Source organism: Heteronotia binoei, chromosome 13 (genome assembly GCF_032191835.1).
Source record: "Heteronotia binoei isolate CCM8104 ecotype False Entrance Well chromosome 13, APGP_CSIRO_Hbin_v1, whole genome shotgun sequence".
NCBI classification, from domain to species: domain Eukaryota; kingdom Metazoa; phylum Chordata; class Lepidosauria; order Squamata; family Gekkonidae; genus Heteronotia; species Heteronotia binoei.
This window is the reverse complement of record NC_083235.1, coordinates 65833562-65851842: the sequence shown is the minus strand read 5'-3', so window position 1 is coordinate 65851842 and position 18281 is coordinate 65833562. Positions and strand designations below refer to the sequence as shown.

Genomic DNA, 18281 nt, shown 5'->3' with positions numbered 1-18281 from the left:
AGTGATTTAAGGCTCATGTATGAAAATACCCTACATTTGTGACTTGCTAAACTGAAAAGGTATCTAAAATTATCCTTTGTGGCTTGGGAGCAGCTAGTTAATTGCTACTTGATATTACACACAGCACAGCCTTACCTACACCTGCAGAACAGATAGCTATTCCCATAAGTAAGTCAGCACCTGCTGATGTAACTGAATTGTCCTGTGCTTCCTTTGTATAAACTGTCTACTCTGCAACAGCTGTAGTAAGTAAAGCAAGTCATTACAGAGTACTAACTTAAGTTACCACAATGAAACTGAACATATGAACACATGAAGCTGCCTTATACTGAAACAGACCCTCGGTCCATCAAAGTCAGTAACCGATTTCGCACACAGCTCACCTCGGAGTCACATCCCTCTTCACTGCGCAGCGCCTGCTCGGATTTCCCACCATCTGCGCCGGAGCAGCAGGAAGAGTCGCTGCTTCTGTGTCGCAAACGGAAATCGCTAACACCCAGTTTCCATTTGCGAGGCAGAAGCTGCGGCTCTTCCTGCTGCTCCGGGGCAGATGGTGGGAAATCCGAGCAGATGCTGCGCAGTGAAGAGGGACGTGACTCCCAGGTGAGCTGTGTGCAAAAAAGGTTAGTATTGTCTACTCAGACTGGCAGCGGCTCTCCAAGGTCTCAAGCTGAAGTTTTTCACACCTATTTGCCTGGACCCTTTTGAGTTGGAGATGCCGGGGATTGAACCTGGGACTTTCTGCTTACCAAGCAGATGCAATACCACTGAGCCACCATCCAATGCCAGTTTGGCAATTTCATACTGGAGTATCTTCTCTGAAACTTTTCTGTTGAAGTAAGACGTCTGCTACAAATGTCCACAGATACTGAAATGTTGCCTTGCTGATTGTAGAGCATTACCATTTTCCTGTCTTCTATGTAGCTAATATATGGTCACCATTACTAGGTGATACTCTACCTGGAGCAGTATTTAACAGCAGTCTAAAATGGGCAATGTAACGATTTCGCCACTCTGATTTTTTAACAAGCATGCATATTTCTATTGTTTGTGAATGTATACACTTTATAGAATCTGGTTATGGTTCTGGTCATCCCCACATCATGTGGCAACGAATTCTAACAATCAAGTTATGCTCTATTAATTAATGTCTAAAAATTAGCAGTGATGACTTCACTAAGTTATCTTCCTGCTAGCTCAGAGGTAATCACTCTGCAGCTAACAGAGGCCCACATTTGCCATTACTCTCAACTAAAAAAAGCCACATTTACCACTATCCCTATGGCACGAGATTTGTACCTCTATAGCTTTACCCATTTTTCTTCCAGTGGCTGTTTTAAGGCGGCAACCAACTGCTCTACAAGGACCTTGCTCACTTTCCTGAAACACGGGACAGATGCCACACTGGGGAACAGTGCTCAGAAGAGCCAAAGCTGCCTGCCATGTCAAAGGGCTACAAGTGGCTCCTAAGACCCTGAGTAAGCACCACTTCTCTAGTTCTAACAATAAGCATACAAGACTCAAATGTTTGTTCACTTTCCCTAAACTGTTGTGATTTTATATGCCTCTATTGGATCCCATTAGGGTTGCCAGATCCTCCTTGGGCACTGGTGGGAGATGAGAGAGTGCCAGATCCAGGGTGGGAAACCTGGAGATCAGGGGATGGAGCCTGGAAAGGGCAGGGACCTCAGTGGGATACAGTGCCATGGAGTCCACCAGTGCTTTTTTTTGGGTAGGAAAAGGCCAGCAGGAGCTCATTTGCAAATTAGGCCACACCACGTGGCGTGGGAGCACGTGGCTGCTGTATGGCAGGTTGGGCCAGCCCAGGCAAGCTTCACTCCTGTGAGCTACGGCAGAAAAAAAGCCCTGGAGTCCATCCTCCACGGCATCCATTTTCTCCAGGGAAACTGATTTCTGTAGTCTGGAAATCAGCTATAATCCTGAGGATCTCCAGTTCCCACTCAGAGGCTGGCGTCCCTGGATCCCATACAGGCAGACTTTTACCTTTCTTTGCACTGAACGCATTCTAGAACTGAGATCTTTTTCTCTGCCCTTCTTCTAGCCCTTTTATGAAATGAAGCCCTCAGAACTGTGCATAGACGTGGCTCCAGCAACTTTTCTGATTCCTAAGGAAGAAAATCTGAATTCCCACCACCCTCAGTCCATGGTAGATAAAAAGTAGTAAATAAATAAATGGCAATTTTTTTTTTTGCTCTTTAGCGATATCATAAAACGTAATGCTTTACAGCCAGGTCAAACCGGGAAATTACAGGATACAGCAACAGGCAGAACAGAAAGACTAATGATGTTAAGCTACAAGCAGAAACATTTTGATTGACTGCGGCCTTTCATCTACACAAAAGTGAGAAGGACCTCTTGCCTTCTTTGCAACCGGAAAAGTTTTGTGCCTCCCGCTTTCTCAGTTTTCCCCATGCAGTCAGCAGCACATCCCGCTTTATCTTTTAAGACCGCAGCTGCACGCTTTGGGCTTTGCCACCCTGCCTTGAAACAATTCTTTCCCACCTCTTTTTTTTAACTGACTATCCAGCCGGATGAAGAGTTATAGAGAACTTGAAAGCTTGCACGTTGTTTCGTGACACACAGTTTTGCGATATCAGGTTAGTGCTAGAAAAAAGGCATTACAAGATTTTTTGGTTTTTGGTTGGGTCCGCAGGCCAATTTATTGGTTTTCAATCTTTGTAAAGAAGGTAAGATCAGTTATTAATAAAAAAGTAGCTTTAAAAAATTAATTCTTTGGACACCTACAAATTTGGCCTGCCCTTCCAATCTGTGTAAGCCAAAAACTTGCATACGTCAACAGAAGCTGATTCAAAGACAGACGATCCTTCATTATTTCGAAGAATCAACATAGCAACAGATATCTATTGGATTTATAGCCCGCCCTCCACTCCAAACAGTCTCAGAGTGGCTCACAATCTCCTTTCCCTTCCTCCCCCACAACAGTCACCCTGTGAGGTCGATGAAGATATTGGATTTATATCCCGCCCTCCACTCCGAAGAGTCTCAGAGCGGCTCACAATCTCCTTTACCTTCCTCCCCCACAACAGACACCCTGTGAGGTGGGTGGGGCTGGAGAGGGCTCTCACAGCAGCTGCCCTTTCAAGGACAACCTCTGCCAGAGCTATGGCTGACCCAAGGCCATGCTAGCAGGTGCAAGTGGAGGAGTGGGGAATCAAACCTGGTTCTCCCGGATAAGAGTCCACGCACTTAACCACTACACCAAACTGGCTCTATTGAAAAGTACTGGCACCAGCTCAGATCCTTGCACTGCCTTATTGTTATTTTGCCTCCACTGCAAAGTTTCCTGCAGGCCCAATGCTGAGGGATAAATTTCTCCATTTTCTCTGCATTGTATTCATTACAGTGAAGGCAGAGAAGGATGTCTGATGCTTGTGCCTTAGACTGAAGCATACGCAACAAGAGGAAGCCATGAAGCAGAAGCACACAACAAGCCCAAAGGTACACGGCTGCAAATTACTGGCAACAACAAACGTATAATAAATTTAAAGAATTATAATATGAAAATTCCTAACAAGTGCAATATAAACTTTAAAAATAACACAATGTGTTTGTTCGTACAATTTGTACTTTGACCTGATAAACTCCCGATAAACCAATAAATTGGCCTGCAGATCAAACCAAAAACCAAAATCAGACCTCCCTGTCAGTGTTGGCAGCTGCAGAGATCTCACCCGAAAGTCTATGCCGACGGTGGCAATGAAGGTTCCAGAGAGGAAGGCCCCATCTTTGAACTGGATGAGGAAGCAGGTTTTCCCCACGCCTGAATCGCCAAGCAGCATCACCTATAACATGGGGTGCAAAAGGCCATTAATAGTGCGATGGATGGCATGTATACCTTTTGCTGGGATGGGGGAAGCAGGGGAGACCTGAAGCAAAAAAAAAACCTGAGCGGTATTAGACCCAGGGGTCTGGGAAGTCTTACAGACACAGCTGAGCATATGGTGGACTACTCTTTATTTCAGTGTATGATTAAGAGCACTCACTTCCTCTCCTCTTCCAACTGCCTCACTCATCATTTGGATCCTAGTATTCACATAATAAGCTCTTGCCCTATTGTTTTTAGAGCTACTTAAATTCCTAGCTAAGAAGAAGCGGATTTATCTTACAAGCAGATGGAACAGCCAAGAAACATAAGAACATAAGAGAAGCCATGTTGGATCAGGCCAATGGCCCATCCAGTCCAACACTCTGTGTCACACAGTGGCCACATATATATATACACACAGTGGTCACACACATATATATACACACTGTGGCTAATAGCCACAGACGGACCTCTGCTCCATATTTTTCTCTAACCCCCTCTTGAAGCTGGCTATGCTTGTAGCTGCTACCACCTCCTGTGGCAGTGAATTCCACATGTTAATCACCCTTTGGGTGAAGTACTTCCTTTTATCTGTTTTAACCTGACTGCTCAGCAATTTCATAGAATGCCCACGAGTTCTTGTATTGTGAGAAAGGGAGAAAAGTACTTCTTTCTCTACTTTCTCCATCCCATGCATGATCTTGTAAACCTCTAACGTGTCACCCCGCAATCGACGTTTCTCCAGCTAAAGAGCCCCCAAGCGTTTTAACCTTCCTTCATAGGAAAAGTGTTCCAGCCCTTTAATCATTCTAGTTGCCCTTTTCTGGACTTTTCCCAATGCTATATTTTTTTGAGGTGCGGTGACCAGAATTGTACACAGTATTCCAAATGAGACCGCACCATCGATTTATACAGGGGCATTATGATACTGACTGATTTGTTTTCAATTCCCTTCCTAATAATTCCCAGCATGGCATTGGCCTTTTTTATTGCTATCGCACACTGTCTTGACATTTTCAGTGAGTTATCTACCACGACCCCAAGATCTCTCTCTTGGTCAGTCTCTGCTAGTTCACACCCCATCAACTTGTATTTGTAGCTGGGATTTTGCATTACTTTGCACTTGGCCACATTGAACCTCATCTGCCACGTTGACGTCCACTCACCCAGCCTCAACAGATCCCTTTGGAGTACCTCAGAATCCTCTCTGGTTCTCACCACCCTGAACAATTTAGTGTCATCTGCAAACCTGGCCACTTCACTGCTTACTCCCAACTCCAAATCATTTATGAACAAGTTAAAGAGCATGGGACCCAGTACTGAGCCCTGCGGCACCCCGCTGCTTACCGTCCTCCACTGCAAAGACTGCCCATTTATACTCACTCCTATTAATTAGCCAGTTTTTGATCCACAAGAGGACCTGTCCTTTTACTCCATGACTCTCGAGCTTACTAAGGAGCCTTTGATGAGGAACTTTATCAAAAGCTTTCTGGAAGTCAAGGTAAACAACATCTATCGGGTCTCCTTTGTCCACATTTGTTCACCCCCTCAAAGAAATGTAACAGGTTAGTGAGACAAGATCTTCCCTTACAGAACCCATGCTGAGTCTTCCTCAATAACTCGTGTTCATCAATGTGCCTACTCATTCTGTCCTTGATAATGGTTTCTACCAACTTTCCCGGTATTGAAGTCAGACTGACTGGCCTGTAATTTCCCAGATCTCCTGTGGAACCCTTTTTAAAGATGGGGGTGACATTTGCTACCTTCCAGTCCTCAGGAACGGAGGCAGATTTCAATGAAAGATTACATATTTTTGTCAGAAGATCCACAAGCTCAACTTTTAGTTCTTTCAGAACTCTTGGATGTATGCCATCTGGACCTGGTGACTTATTAGTTTTTAATTTGTCTATCAGTTGTAGGACCTCCTCTCTTGTCACCTCAATCTGACTCAGGTCTTTCAACACCCGTTCCAAAATAAGTGGTTCTGGAGCAAACACTTCTCATCTTCCATAGTGAAGACAGAGGCAAAAAATGCATTCAGCTTCTCAGCCATTTCCCTATCCTCCTTCAGTAATCCTTTGACCCCTTGGTCACCCAAGGGCCCCACTGCCTCCCTGGCTGGTTTTCTGCTTCTAATATATTTGAAGAAATTTTTATTGTTGGTCTTTATGTTTTTTGCAATATGCTCCTCATAGTCCCTTTTTGCCTGCCTGATCACAGTCTTGCATTTGATTTGCCACAGCCTCTGTTCTCTTTTATTAATCTCACTTGGACTACCTTTCCACTGCTTAAAGGAGTCCTTCTTACCTTTTACAGCTTCCATTACTTTGTTTGTTAACCATGCAGGCCTTTTCTTATACCTGTTTGTGCCTTTCCTAACTTGTGGTATATATTTTATCTGAGCTTCTAGGATTGTAGTTTTAAATAGCCTCCAACCTTCCCCAAGGGCTTTGACTGTATTTACCTTTCCTTTCAGTTTTCACATGCCTCCTCAACTCAGAGAAGTTACCCCTTTTAAAGTTAAACGTGGTTGTGCTGGTCTTTTGGGGCAACTTTCTACAAATGGTGAAATCAATAATGTTATGGTCACTGCTCCCAAGCAGTGCGATCACTTTTACATCTCTCACCAAATCTTCGGCATTACTTAGGACCAAATCCAGGATCGCCCCACCCCTGGTAGGTTCTGAGACCATCTGCTCCATAGCACAGTCATTGAGAGCATCTAGAAACTCAATCTCTTTCTCTTGACCTGAACACATATTGGCCCTGGGACAGATGCTGGTAAGAAGCTGGGATGGCCGAAGACTTTCATGCCAATTCCAGTACCCCTGGGTTCTCACAGCAAATAGAACAGAACAAAGGTTGTGTTTATCATTCTCAGCTCAAGGCATAACACCTTGGGTCCTTCCCTTCAGTCTTTAGACCTCTGCAGGAAAAGGGAGAGATCCTACTGTGGTCTACCCTGCTGGGATACAGATCTCCCTGGGAGGAGAAGTTGCTCTTTTGTTTTTTGTTTCCTACACACCTCCCTGGAAAGGAAGAGAAAGATGAGCATATTGTGCCCTGACATGGATGTCCCAGACTAGCCCAGTCTCATAAGACCCCAGAAGCTAAGCAGGTTCATATTTGGATTGGAGCCCCCCAAGGAAGTCACCTGTGACTTGACAGCACTTTTTACTACCAGACAGGTAGTGGGGAGCCCCCTGTAGAAGTAGGGCCTGGAAAATCTCCATACTTCCCATGTGGGCTCAAGAGCTGCATTTACACTTGCATCTACATACTATGAGCCCAACTGTAGGATAGGGTGCGATATGTTTAATAATAGATAGATAATATAATATAAAAATAATATGGAGTCTCTGCAGGTAGGTAAGCAGTCTTAAGGGATGACAACTCAACATCTCAGATCTGTTGTCCTCATTCCCATGATCCCTAAATGCACAACTTCCTTGCTGCCATTTCCTCCATCCAAGGCAATAGCCGTTCTGGATGAACATGAACCTATGAAGCTGCCTTATACTGAATCAGACCCTTGGTCCATCAAAGTCAGTATTGTCTTCTCAGACTGGCAGTGGCTCTCCAGGGTCTCAAGCTGAGGTTTTTCACACCTATTTGCCTGGACCCTTTTTTGGAGATGCCGGGGATTGAACCTGGGACCTTCTGCTTCCCAAGCAGATGCTCTACCACTGAGCCACCGTCCCTCCCCAATGCTTCTGTTCATCTTGCAGCTGATGCCCAGTGCTTTCTCTCAGTCCCATTCTATTCACGCATGGATACAAAAATGTCACACTATCTCCCCCGGAACCTGTGAAGGTGGCAGGGCCAGCATGTGGGAGTCGGTGAACTAGGTGATTGCCTAGGGTGCCAGCTCCCAGCAGGGGTTAGGGGCGGGTGCCCCCTCCCCACTTGCACCGTCCCTGAGCCTCTGGCTCATTTTTTCTTGACTCTGAGGGATCGGAGGAGCTCCCCTGATCCCTCAGAGCTGAGAAAGAGCAGCGCTTCCCTTCCCCAGCATCCTCCAAGGGTGCTGGGGAAGCAAAGCGCCGAGAGTTCTTTCAGCTCTGAGGGGTTGGAGAAGCTCCCCCTGATCTCTCAGAGCCAAAAGAATGGAACTTCCCTTCCACAGCATTCTCTGAGGGTTCTGGAGAAGTGAAGTGCAGAGAGTTCTTTCAGCTCTGAGGGGTTGGAGAAGCTCCCCCCGATCCCTCAGAGCCAAAAGAGTGGTGCTTCCCTTCCACAGCATTCTCTGAGGATTCTGGAGAAGTGAAGTGCCGAGAGTTCTTTCAGCTCTGAGGGGTTGGAGAAGCTCCCCCTGATCTCTCAGAGCCAAAAGAATGGAGCTTCCCTTCCACAGCATTCTCTGAGGATTCTGGAGAAGTGAAGTGCTGAGAGTTCTTTCAGCTCTGAGGGGTTGGAGAAGCTCCCCCTGATCCCTCAGAGCCAAAAGAATGGAACTTCCCTTCCACAGCATTCTCTGAGGGTTCTGGAGAAGCTAAACGCCGAGAGTTCTTTCAGCTCTGAGGGGTTGGAGAAGCTCCCCCCGATCCCTCAGAGCCAAAAGAATGGAGCTTCCCTTCCACAGCATTCTCTGAGGGTTCTGGAGAAGTGCAGAGAGTTCTTTCAGCTCTGAGAGGTTGGAGGAGCTCCCCCCGATCCCTCAGAGCCAAAAGAGTGGTGCTTCCCTTCCACAGCTTCCTCCAAGGGCACTGGGGAAGGGAATCACCAAGTGCCTGGTGCAATGATGTCACCTCTGGGTGATGTCATCATGGTGCGTGCGTGAAAACTTTTCTTTGGGAGGGGGATGTTGGAGTTCTGCCTCAGGAGCCAGAACCCCATGTGCCGGGCCTTGGAACATGGCTTAAAAATAAAGATAAGTAAAACAAAACATTAAAAGATATTAACTAAAATCCAGCCTGGCAAAAAACAGACAATAAAAATTGGCCACTGACAGTTTAAAAGAACAGTCTTCAGACTAAAATAATGTTAAAAGATTAAAAGCCTGGGTAAACAAATGTTTTGTCCTGGCATGTAAAGGAGACCAACATAGGCATCAGATGAGCCTCCAGTTAAAGGGCTCTCCAAGGCCCCATCTGTGGTTGCCACCCGCTTCAACTTTGGGCTTACATGGCAGATCTTAACTGGTGGGCTGGACAATAGGGGAAGGGATAGCACTCCATGCGACATACTCCAACTCCTTCTTCCTTCTCTCCAACCATTCCAGACCCTATGAACCTTTCTTTGACATGAAGGCCAACCTCTGGATTGGCACTGGACAACTGATTTCACACAGAGAGACAAGCAGCCAATCAACCTGCACACCCAAAGAGCCACATCTGTGGCTCTGAATGCCTTGCCTAAAAAAAGATTGTAGGTAGCCAGGTTACACCCTGGATAGCCCAGGCTAGCCCAGTCTCATCTCCGAATCTAAGCAGGTTCATATTTGGATTGGAGCCCTGCAAGGAAGTTCAGGGTTGCTATGCAGAGGTAGGCAATGGCAAACCACCGCTGTTCATCTCTTACCTTGTACAGGATCCCCATAAGTCAACTGTGACTTGATGGGTGGGGAGAAGCCCGGTTATAGAGCTACACAGCCTTGCTTGGTTGTAAACCTATAAACAACATGCCTTCCATATAAACATGCTCAGGATTGGCCGTTATTCTGCATCAAGAAGTCTGGGCTCACTGGAGAGGCCTCTGGAATATCAGAGATGAACCTAGGAAGCATATGAAACTCTTTGCTAGGATGGTTGTTGCTCCCGCTCAAGACTTCCATAGATATCATATTTGTCAGCAAACACCATCCTTTGGAACCGGCATCTTTTCCTCTTTATTTTTCTTCAGTGGAGCTAGCCTTTGTCATGGACACATGAGCAGACGGTGATTAGGATCTCAGGTCTGTTTCAACACATAGTTTCTTCTTGCTTTGTCCTTTGTCTGGGTAATAACCCCAAAAGTCACCATGACCATATGGGCATACGGACTTCACCTTGGCTCGTTTTTGCCCCAGGCAAAAGCCAATGTGTTCAAGCAACTCAAAGAGTACTGTTTCATTAGATATTTTTTGTCTGATATGGGACTCTCTTTTCCCCTTGCCAGTTGCCTTGCCCATGTTGCCTGATAGCAGAGCAAACAAGCAAGCCAGCATCCACTCCTCCTAAGCAAACAGACCTCAGCTTAGAAGTCCCAGTGTTGTTGGCACCTATGTATCCATTATTATCCTGTGAGGGGACAGTCTATGAGAAATGTGGATTGGCCAGTACTCATCCCTCTAGAAAAAGCCCACACGCTCCCTACTCTGCTCTCAGATAACAGCAATTTCCTGTCTCTCATTAGCAGACAAAGCCACCAGATGTATCAACAGCTTTAACCAAACTTTTTAAAAATCCAAGAAAAAAAGGAATGCATTTAGGGCAATCGAATGCTTCTCCATAGGGCTATGAATCTTGCATTATTCTGCCCAGTCTTCGGCTGGATACAGCCCTGTTTCCAAATCTGTAATTGCTGAGGCATACTTTTTTTGGAATTAAAATTCAGATACACATGAAAAAGTTTCCTCCTCAGAGAAGCCTACCCCTTCTGATAGCCAGCCAGTTGTCACCTCTTCTTTAGAGGAAGAAGTGGAGGAGCTGGGCCCCACAGTGGTGGATTACCCACCTAAGCAGCTGGGCTGAGAAACAGACCCAATGGGGGAAGCATCAGGAAACAATAACACACTTCCCAGATACAGCCAAGTTGCTCTTTCTGGCAGGAGATGCCAGAAAGGATGCAGAGGCCAAAGCCTCTGTCTCCACCAGGTTCTCCCTGGAATGTAAAAGAAGGAAGAATTGAAGAGAAGAAGAATTGCAGATTTATATCCCAACCTTCTCCCTGAATCAGAGACTCAGAGCGGCTTACAATCTCCTATGTCTTCTCCCCTCACAACAGACACCCTGTGAGGTGGGTGGGGCTGGAGAGGGCTCTCCCAGCAGCTGCCCTTTCAAGGACAACCTCTGCCAGAGCTATGGCTGACCCAAGGCCATTCCAGCAGGTGCAAGTGGAGGAGAGGGGAATCAAACCTGGTTCTCCCCCCACAACAGACACCCTGTGAGGTGGGTGGGGCTGGAGAGGGCTCTCCCAGCAGCTGCCCTTTCAAGGACAACCTCTGCCAGAGCTATGGCTGACCCAAGGCCCTGCTAGCAGGTGCAAGTGGAGGAGTGGGGAATCAAGCCCGGTTCTCCCAGATCAGAGTCCGCACACTTAACCACTACACCAAACTGGCTCTCCACTTGACAGCTTCGGAGAGAAGATGAAGTGCTTGCTTAATGGCACAGCAGCAGTCAGTGTTCGTTCCTGGAGCTGAGTCTTCAGAAAGAATTACAAGGACCAACACCTGGAGGATGAGGAATCCACCAGGAAGAAATGACACCCGGGCTTTGGGAATTAGTCAGCAAAAGGAAGCAATTAAAAGGAACACGCTGAGCAAGACTTGGCTACTCCAGATTTTTAAAAATGTTTATTGTTTGTCTTGATGCTTTGAATAACCCACTCCTCAAAATCTCTTTTTGCACGGTTAATTATTGACAGGTTTCTTTTGCCAGTGGCCTTCCCTGTAAAATTCATTGAGGCAGACCTTCCACTTTTAAAAAGCCTCTTTCGTTTTTATAACTTCCTTGACTTCTGTTGTTAACCATCCAGGCCTTTTATTAGACTTGGCAGTACTTTCCTAACCTGTGGAATGAATTCTATTTGGACTTCAATTAGTGTGGTTTTAAATAGCGTCCAAGCATCCTCTAGAGATTTAACTCTGTTGTGTTTCCCCTTCAGCTTCCTTTTTACCATTTCCCTTATTTTTGTAAAGTTCCCTCTTTTGAAATCAAATGTTACAGCTTAGGGGTAACTTTCCATTGACGTGAATGCTGAACTTAACAGCACTGTCGTCACTGTTCCCAATTTGTGCAACAACCTGTACAAGTCTAAAATCACTGCCCTTTAGTTGGCTCTGTGACCAACTGTCCCAGTGTACAGTCATTTATGAAGTTTAGGAATCTCATTTCTACAGCATGACTCGAGCACTTGTTTACCCAGTCAATGTGAGAGCAGCTGAAGTCTCCCAGTACAATAATACTATCTGTTTTAGTCACCTCCCTTATTTCCTTCTCCATCTTAAGATCAACTTCAAAGGTTTGATAAGGTGGGTGATAGTACATCCCCACTTCTAAGTAACCCATAGGGCCCAGTATTTCCATTCATATTGCATCTGTTGGGAAGTTTATTCTCGGATGTTTTCTAACTTATTCGATTTTATGCCTTCTTTGATATACAACACAACACCTCCCTCAACCTGTCTTTTCCTGCCCTGCCTATAAAGCTTATACCAGGAATGGCTGTATCTCATAGATTTCCCCCATTCTACCATGTTTCTGAGATACCTACTGTTTCTAAATTGTCACTGAACACGCTAAGCTCTTCAGCTCCCCCATCTTGGCTTGAAGACTTCTTACATTGGCATATAGACACCTATGTATTTCTCTCTCCAGTAGCCCTCGCCTCCCTCGGCCTCTTTGTCACCACATATGGCCCTCAGTTGCCATCCTACCCCCATTCCCAAGTTCTATTATACTGTCTTCAACCATTTCAGATGTAGGAGTCACATTTAACTGCAACCTGCAACATAGGACTCACTTTTTTCTCTCCTGTACAATCCTGACAGTATGCTGGTCACTGTTTGTAAAAGTGGAGCTTGTATATTGCAAATTCCCCTGGTGGTGGTGCCAAATGTTCACCCAGATGACTTGAATATGAACATATGAAGCTGCCTTATACTGAATCAGACCCTGGGTCCATCAAAGTCAGTATTGTCTACTCAGACTGGCAGCGGCTCTCCAGGGTCTCAAGCTGAGGTTTTTCACACCTATTTGCCTGGACCCTTTTGAGTTGGAGATGCCGGGGATTGAACCTGGGACCTTCTGCTTCCCAAGCAGATGCTCTACCACTGAGCCACCGTCCCTCCCCAATGCAAGCACTGCATCCAGGACACTGTTAGAGAGTGTGGCAGTCCCTGGGGAGGGGGATCCATATCAGTGAGCGCTAGGCCTCCCAGAGGTGGATGGCAGATTATATCTTCACTCTCTAACAGCGTCCTGGATGCAGTGTTTGCATTTCTCCCATAGGAGAGAATGGCAATCATTCACTTATATGGCAGAAATCAAAAGTGGTCTTGGAGATACCATCACAGAAAGGATCAAACCTGTTCCCAGTCTCACAATTCTGGCCAGCAAGAATCAAGCCACTTTCCCTCTGCAACAATAGCAGCCAAGGTTCTATTTCTTGGATACGCTAGAGCAGACTGTGGTGGAATGTGGGGAACTGGCTTAAGTATACAAGGCTAGATCAAGACGTTTGTGTCTTTCGCCTTTTCTCTGTTAGACGTTCTCCTTTTACTGTTAATCCATCTCTTTTTCTCTCTCATCAAAAGATGGTTGTGGCCCCATCTGGTACATTCTACCTGTGGACACTGGACAGGTCGCAAGGCACCCTTCAGAAAGCAATGTACTGTCCTTCCTCCAACTTACATTTTTAAACTTCTGTGTTTTATGAAATAATGGCATTGCAATTGCAGAAGATATCACCACTGTTTCTGCTAAGTGTCTGCCAGTCTGCCCTAGAGAAAAAACTCCATGTAACACCCACATTTTCATAATAAAGCCTCCACACACACAGCTTTACTTTCCAGAAAAGCCAGCAGGCATTCCTGTTGTAAGGTAAATAGTAATGCTGAATGTAAACCAACCTACACTAATTTTAAATCAGCTGTCCTTGGTCCAAACCTGGTTTCGTCTGTTCACATGGACTTGCTAGAATGGATCAGGCAGTGAACACATTTTTTAAAAAAGAAGATATTGGCTTTATATCCTGCCCTATATTCTGAATCTCAGAGTCTCAAAGCAGCTTACAATCTCTTTTACCTCCCCCGCCCCCACAACAGCACCCTGTGAGGTAGGTGGGGCTAAGAGAGCTCTTACAGCAGCTGCCCTTTCAAGGACAACTCCTACAAAAGCTATGGCTGACCCAAGGCCATGCCAGCAGGTGCAAGTGGAGGAGTGGGGAATCAAACCCGGTTCTCCCAGATAAGAGTCTGCATACTTAACCACTACACCAAACTGGCTCTAACTAGACCAAACTGACTCTAAAAAACACTTTAACAATTCCTTGGGGGGAAAACAAATGGAATAGCTTGGAATACCCATGAACTATCACCAGCTATATGGGGAGCGTCTTTCTAGTTGGCCATAACCTGGATGGCCCAGACTAGCCCAGTCTCATCAGATCCCAGAAGCTAAGCAGGATTGGCCCTGGTTAGTATTGGATGGTAGACCACCAAGGAATTCCAGGGTCATGGCGCAGAGGCAGGCAATGCCTTGGAAACCCTACAGGGTTGCCACGGCTGCAACTTGACAGCACTTTCCTCCACCACCGCCACTTTCTAGTTGTATGTCACCTTAAATGATCAACACTCGGCTGCAATAAACCAACACGGAGAGTACGCTCCTCTCCCTTGCTGAACCCCCATGTCTGCTGGAATTCATATCCCAGTTTTTCGGAGCACGTGGATGCTCTTCTGCATCTGGATTCTAAGCAGTTAACTCTATTCCCTTGTCCAATTCTGCCTCTCACTTGACTTCACAAGGCGCTGTTTCATTTTTCATCCTCCCTATAAAACCCATTTTTAGCTACTTCCTCCTGGTGTGGTTTGAGCAGCAACTGCTACTTGCTGCTACTGAAGAGCGGAAGGCTGTGCTGCCGTTCTGGTGAGCCATTTTATCTCGCAACCTCTTTACAGGAGAGCTGTGGTCACCCCACTCCCTATAACCACTGGGCTACCAGCATCGAAGGAGGCAAGGTTCTGTCTGAATTAAAGCCCACCAGTTCCATCAGGAAAGTCATGCCAATCCTAATGCCACAGCTAAGGCATGAAGAAGACTGCCTCGGAGCATGTGTAGATGCTCCCCTCACCACTGAACACAAGTCTGTGACTGAAAGGAAGGGCTTTCTGCCCAACTTAGCTGCAGCTCCTCTCCTTTTGGGAATTAAAACAGAACGGTGACAGGCTCGAGGCTCTTGTCAGCGTCTAAAGTCAGCCCAAGAGGGTTCCTTGCAAGACGTCTGTGATAGAAAGCGGGAGGGGGGCTACACTAGGGTTGCCAATCCCCAGGTGGGGGCAGGGGATCCCTGGTTTGGAGGCCCTCCCCCCGCTTCAGGGTAATCAGAAAGCGGGAGGGGGGGGAGGGAAATGTCTGCTGAGAACTCATGTTTCCCTATGGAGGCTTAATCCCATAGAACATAATGGAGAATTGATCCGCGGGTATCTGAGGCTTTGGGGCCCTGTTTTTTTTGAGGTAGAGGCACCCAATTTTCAGTATAGCATCCAGTGGCTCTCCTCAATATACTCCCTAAGTTTCAAAAAGATGGGACCAGGGGGTCCAATTCTATGAGCCCCCAAAGAAGGCGCCCCTATCCCTCATTATTTCCTATGGCAGGAAGGCACTGAAAAAGGCGTTGCGGTCCCTTGCAATGTGAACTCCCTTTGGAGTTCAATTACGCTCGTCACACCCTTGCTCCTGGCTCCGCCCCCAATGCCTCCTGGCTCCACCCCCAAAGTCTCCTGGCTCCACCCCCAAAGTCCCCAGATATTTCATGAATCGGACTTGGCAACCCTAGGCTACACGTCCTCCGGGAATGGGCGGCGGGGCACTTGTTGCTGCGCAACTGGGGTAGCCAAAAAGCCCCCCCCCACCCCCCTTCCCGCCCTGGCGCCCCCCGAGGGCCGGCTCAGACCTTGCCCCGGACATCGTAGGTGGCGCCGAGAGACGAGGCTCTCTCCTGAGCTGCCGGCCAAGGGGGCCCGTTGCGGGTAGGAGGGGCGCCCCTTCCGCCTCCTCCGTTGCGGAGCATGGTGGCTCCCGCGGAGGGAGCAGGAACTGCCTGGGGCAGCATGGGCTGGGTGGCTCCGAGGCCACGCCGCGGCTACTCCCGCCTCTTCTGCTGCTGCCGCCGGCCGCAGAACCGCCCCTTTCCGAGTGCCCGTTGCGCTCGGGCCGGCAGGGAGGGAGCCGAACCGCCGCGGCCGCATCAGACGGGCGCAGGAGCAGCCGCTGCCCGCTAACCCTGCAGGCGCAGTTGCGCTTGAACCGCCCTTTGGAGAGCGTGAGCGGCGCTTAGCGGGCGGTGGGTGGCGCTCCCGCCAGAGACGGCGGAGGGAGGGAGGAGTCTCCGGACTCGGCCTCAGTAGCAGAGAGAGGAAGACCTTCTTCGCCCAGAAAGAGCGCAGGCGCCCACTTTGAAGATAGATATTGGATTTGTATCCCGCCCTCCACTCCGAAGAGTCTCAGAGCGGCTCACAATCTCCTTTCCCTTCCTCCCCCACAACAGACACCTTGTGAGGTGGGTGGGGCTGGAGAGGGCTCTCACAGCAGCTGCCCTTTCAAGGACAACCTCTGCCAGAGCTCTGGCTGACCCAAGGCCATGCCAGCAGGTGCAAGTGAAGGAGTGGGGAATCAAACCAATATATAAATCAAACCAAGATATAAATCCAATATCTTCTTCTTATCTCCCAGATAAGAAGAAGATATTGGATTTATATCCCGCCCTCCACTCCGAAGAGTCTCAGAGCGGCTCACAACCTCCTTTCCCCTCCTCCCCCACAACAGACACCCTGTGAGGTGGGTGGGGCTGAGAGGGCTCTCACAGCAGCTGCCCTTTCAAGGACAACCCCTGCCAGAGCTATGGCTGACCCAAGGCCATGCCAGCAGGTGCAAGTGGAGGAGTGGGGAATCAAACCCGGTTCTCCCAGATAAGAGTCCGCACACTTAACCACTACACCAAACCGGCTCTCCACTTATACCGCCATTGGGTTTAAACCATGTGCACACTTAAGGGTAGATCCCATCGCAGGCAATGGACCACTTGGCTTTTGCGTAGTGTTTTCACTGTTGAAAGCGCTTCGTGTAGTTTTATCTTTTCCGTATTCGTTTATTATGTGATCCAAAGAGGCAAGCTGCACGGAAAAGCTTAGGTCTTAAACCGTCGGTTTCTCCTCACCGCCACTGCATATCTCCCTTCTTTGCATGGAGGCCATGAGCTGAAGTTTGAGAACTCCTGTCGTAGTTCAGAGAATAACTTGATAATCCCTATGTTAGATCGGCTGTCTTTTGTGAAATTAAGCAGTGCTTAACACAATCATGTCTTCTTTCCAAAGCCGAATCAGAAACACATCTTCAGTTTGACCTTCAGGCACTACAAATCAAAAATATACTTTCGTTCTCTTTAATTCAAACAACATTTGAGACAGTAAATTGAGTCCTATAGGAATGGTTGGGTTCTCTCCTTTGATCTGTGAAAATCTAACAATAGTACAAAGGGGGGGGTGTCTCTCTGTGTGTGTGCATCTGGAACTGCCAAGAATTCTTTGCTCTTTTTCACACTGGCAAAGGATCACCTTACCCAAACAATCTGCTTATCTAATCTATCTCAAGTGAGGTTGTTTTCTTTGTACAAAACCATGTTCATGGTAATTATAGAATACAAACCCTCAGGCTCATGCTAAAGGCATTTTAATACCCAAACAGGCTAGTAGAAATCAGCTATAGAACTATTAGCAGAACAAAACCTTTCACCTTCCCTTCCCCCTCCACCACTGCCCTGAACATTTGGGTGGAAAGTACCTGGGTGTGTGAATATGGCTTCAATAGCACCTGATCCCAGGAGCTTCAAAAGAAGATAATTTTTATTTTTTAAAAAAAACAAAAAAACAAAAAAACCCACAGCCATATCAAGGTAGAGGGCATCTTCCAGGCTAGACTGAGTAAGAAGGAAGTGTTTATTAACAGCTGCATTAACTTGCTTCTCCAACAGTTAGGTTGGATCCAGTATAAGCCCAAGGCTCTTAATGGAGTCAGCAAGGGTTTGCTGAGCCCCATCAGAATTGGGAGCACAGTGTCTTTCAAGATCTCAACAAGCAAACCTCTGTCTTTCCAGGGCTTAGTTTCAATTTATCTACCGATAGCCATTTACCCACAGCAACCAGGCAGACTTCTACTACACCACCAGAAAATTTGGATAATAATATATAAAGCTGGATATCGTTGGTATATTGATAACAGCCAACCCTAAAAATATGAACGATTTGTCCTAAGGGCAACACAGAGAGTTTGAAAAGCCTGGGGGATAAGATGACAACCAGTGGTACCCCCACAGAATAGGTCCCACTCTGATGATAACTGGTCTCCAACAACAATCCTTTGTGTCTGATCCATAAAAAAATGATTCAAATGAGTTCAAGTCACATCCCTTGATACCTACTTTTGCTTCCAAACACCAAGATCGCATGGTGCAGTGTATAAAAGGTAGTAAATAATCTCATAGTAGGATGGCCTTTGTCTACCACTAGGAGAAGGCC

At 47.0% G+C, this 18281-nt stretch overlaps 1 protein-coding gene across 6 annotated transcripts in view; it reads right to left on the bottom strand.

The window, feature by feature from the left end:
- The window catches only part of RAB37 (RAB37, member RAS oncogene family), a 133409-nt gene that overhangs the window by 23086 nt on the left and 92042 nt on the right, over window positions 1–18281 (bottom strand). For 4 of the 6 annotated variants that reach the window (XM_060252890.1, XM_060252895.1, XM_060252896.1 and 1 more), the window contains exon 3: window positions 3714–3824. The exons of 1 other annotated variant lie outside the window; for it this stretch is intronic. In XM_060252890.1, coding sequence (XP_060108873.1) covers window positions 3714–3824 — 111 coding nt within the window. Of the gene's footprint in view, window positions 1–3713; window positions 3825–15661; window positions 15953–18281 lie in introns of those variants that run through there. One more of the 6 variants, XM_060252891.1, reaches the window with a different exon arrangement.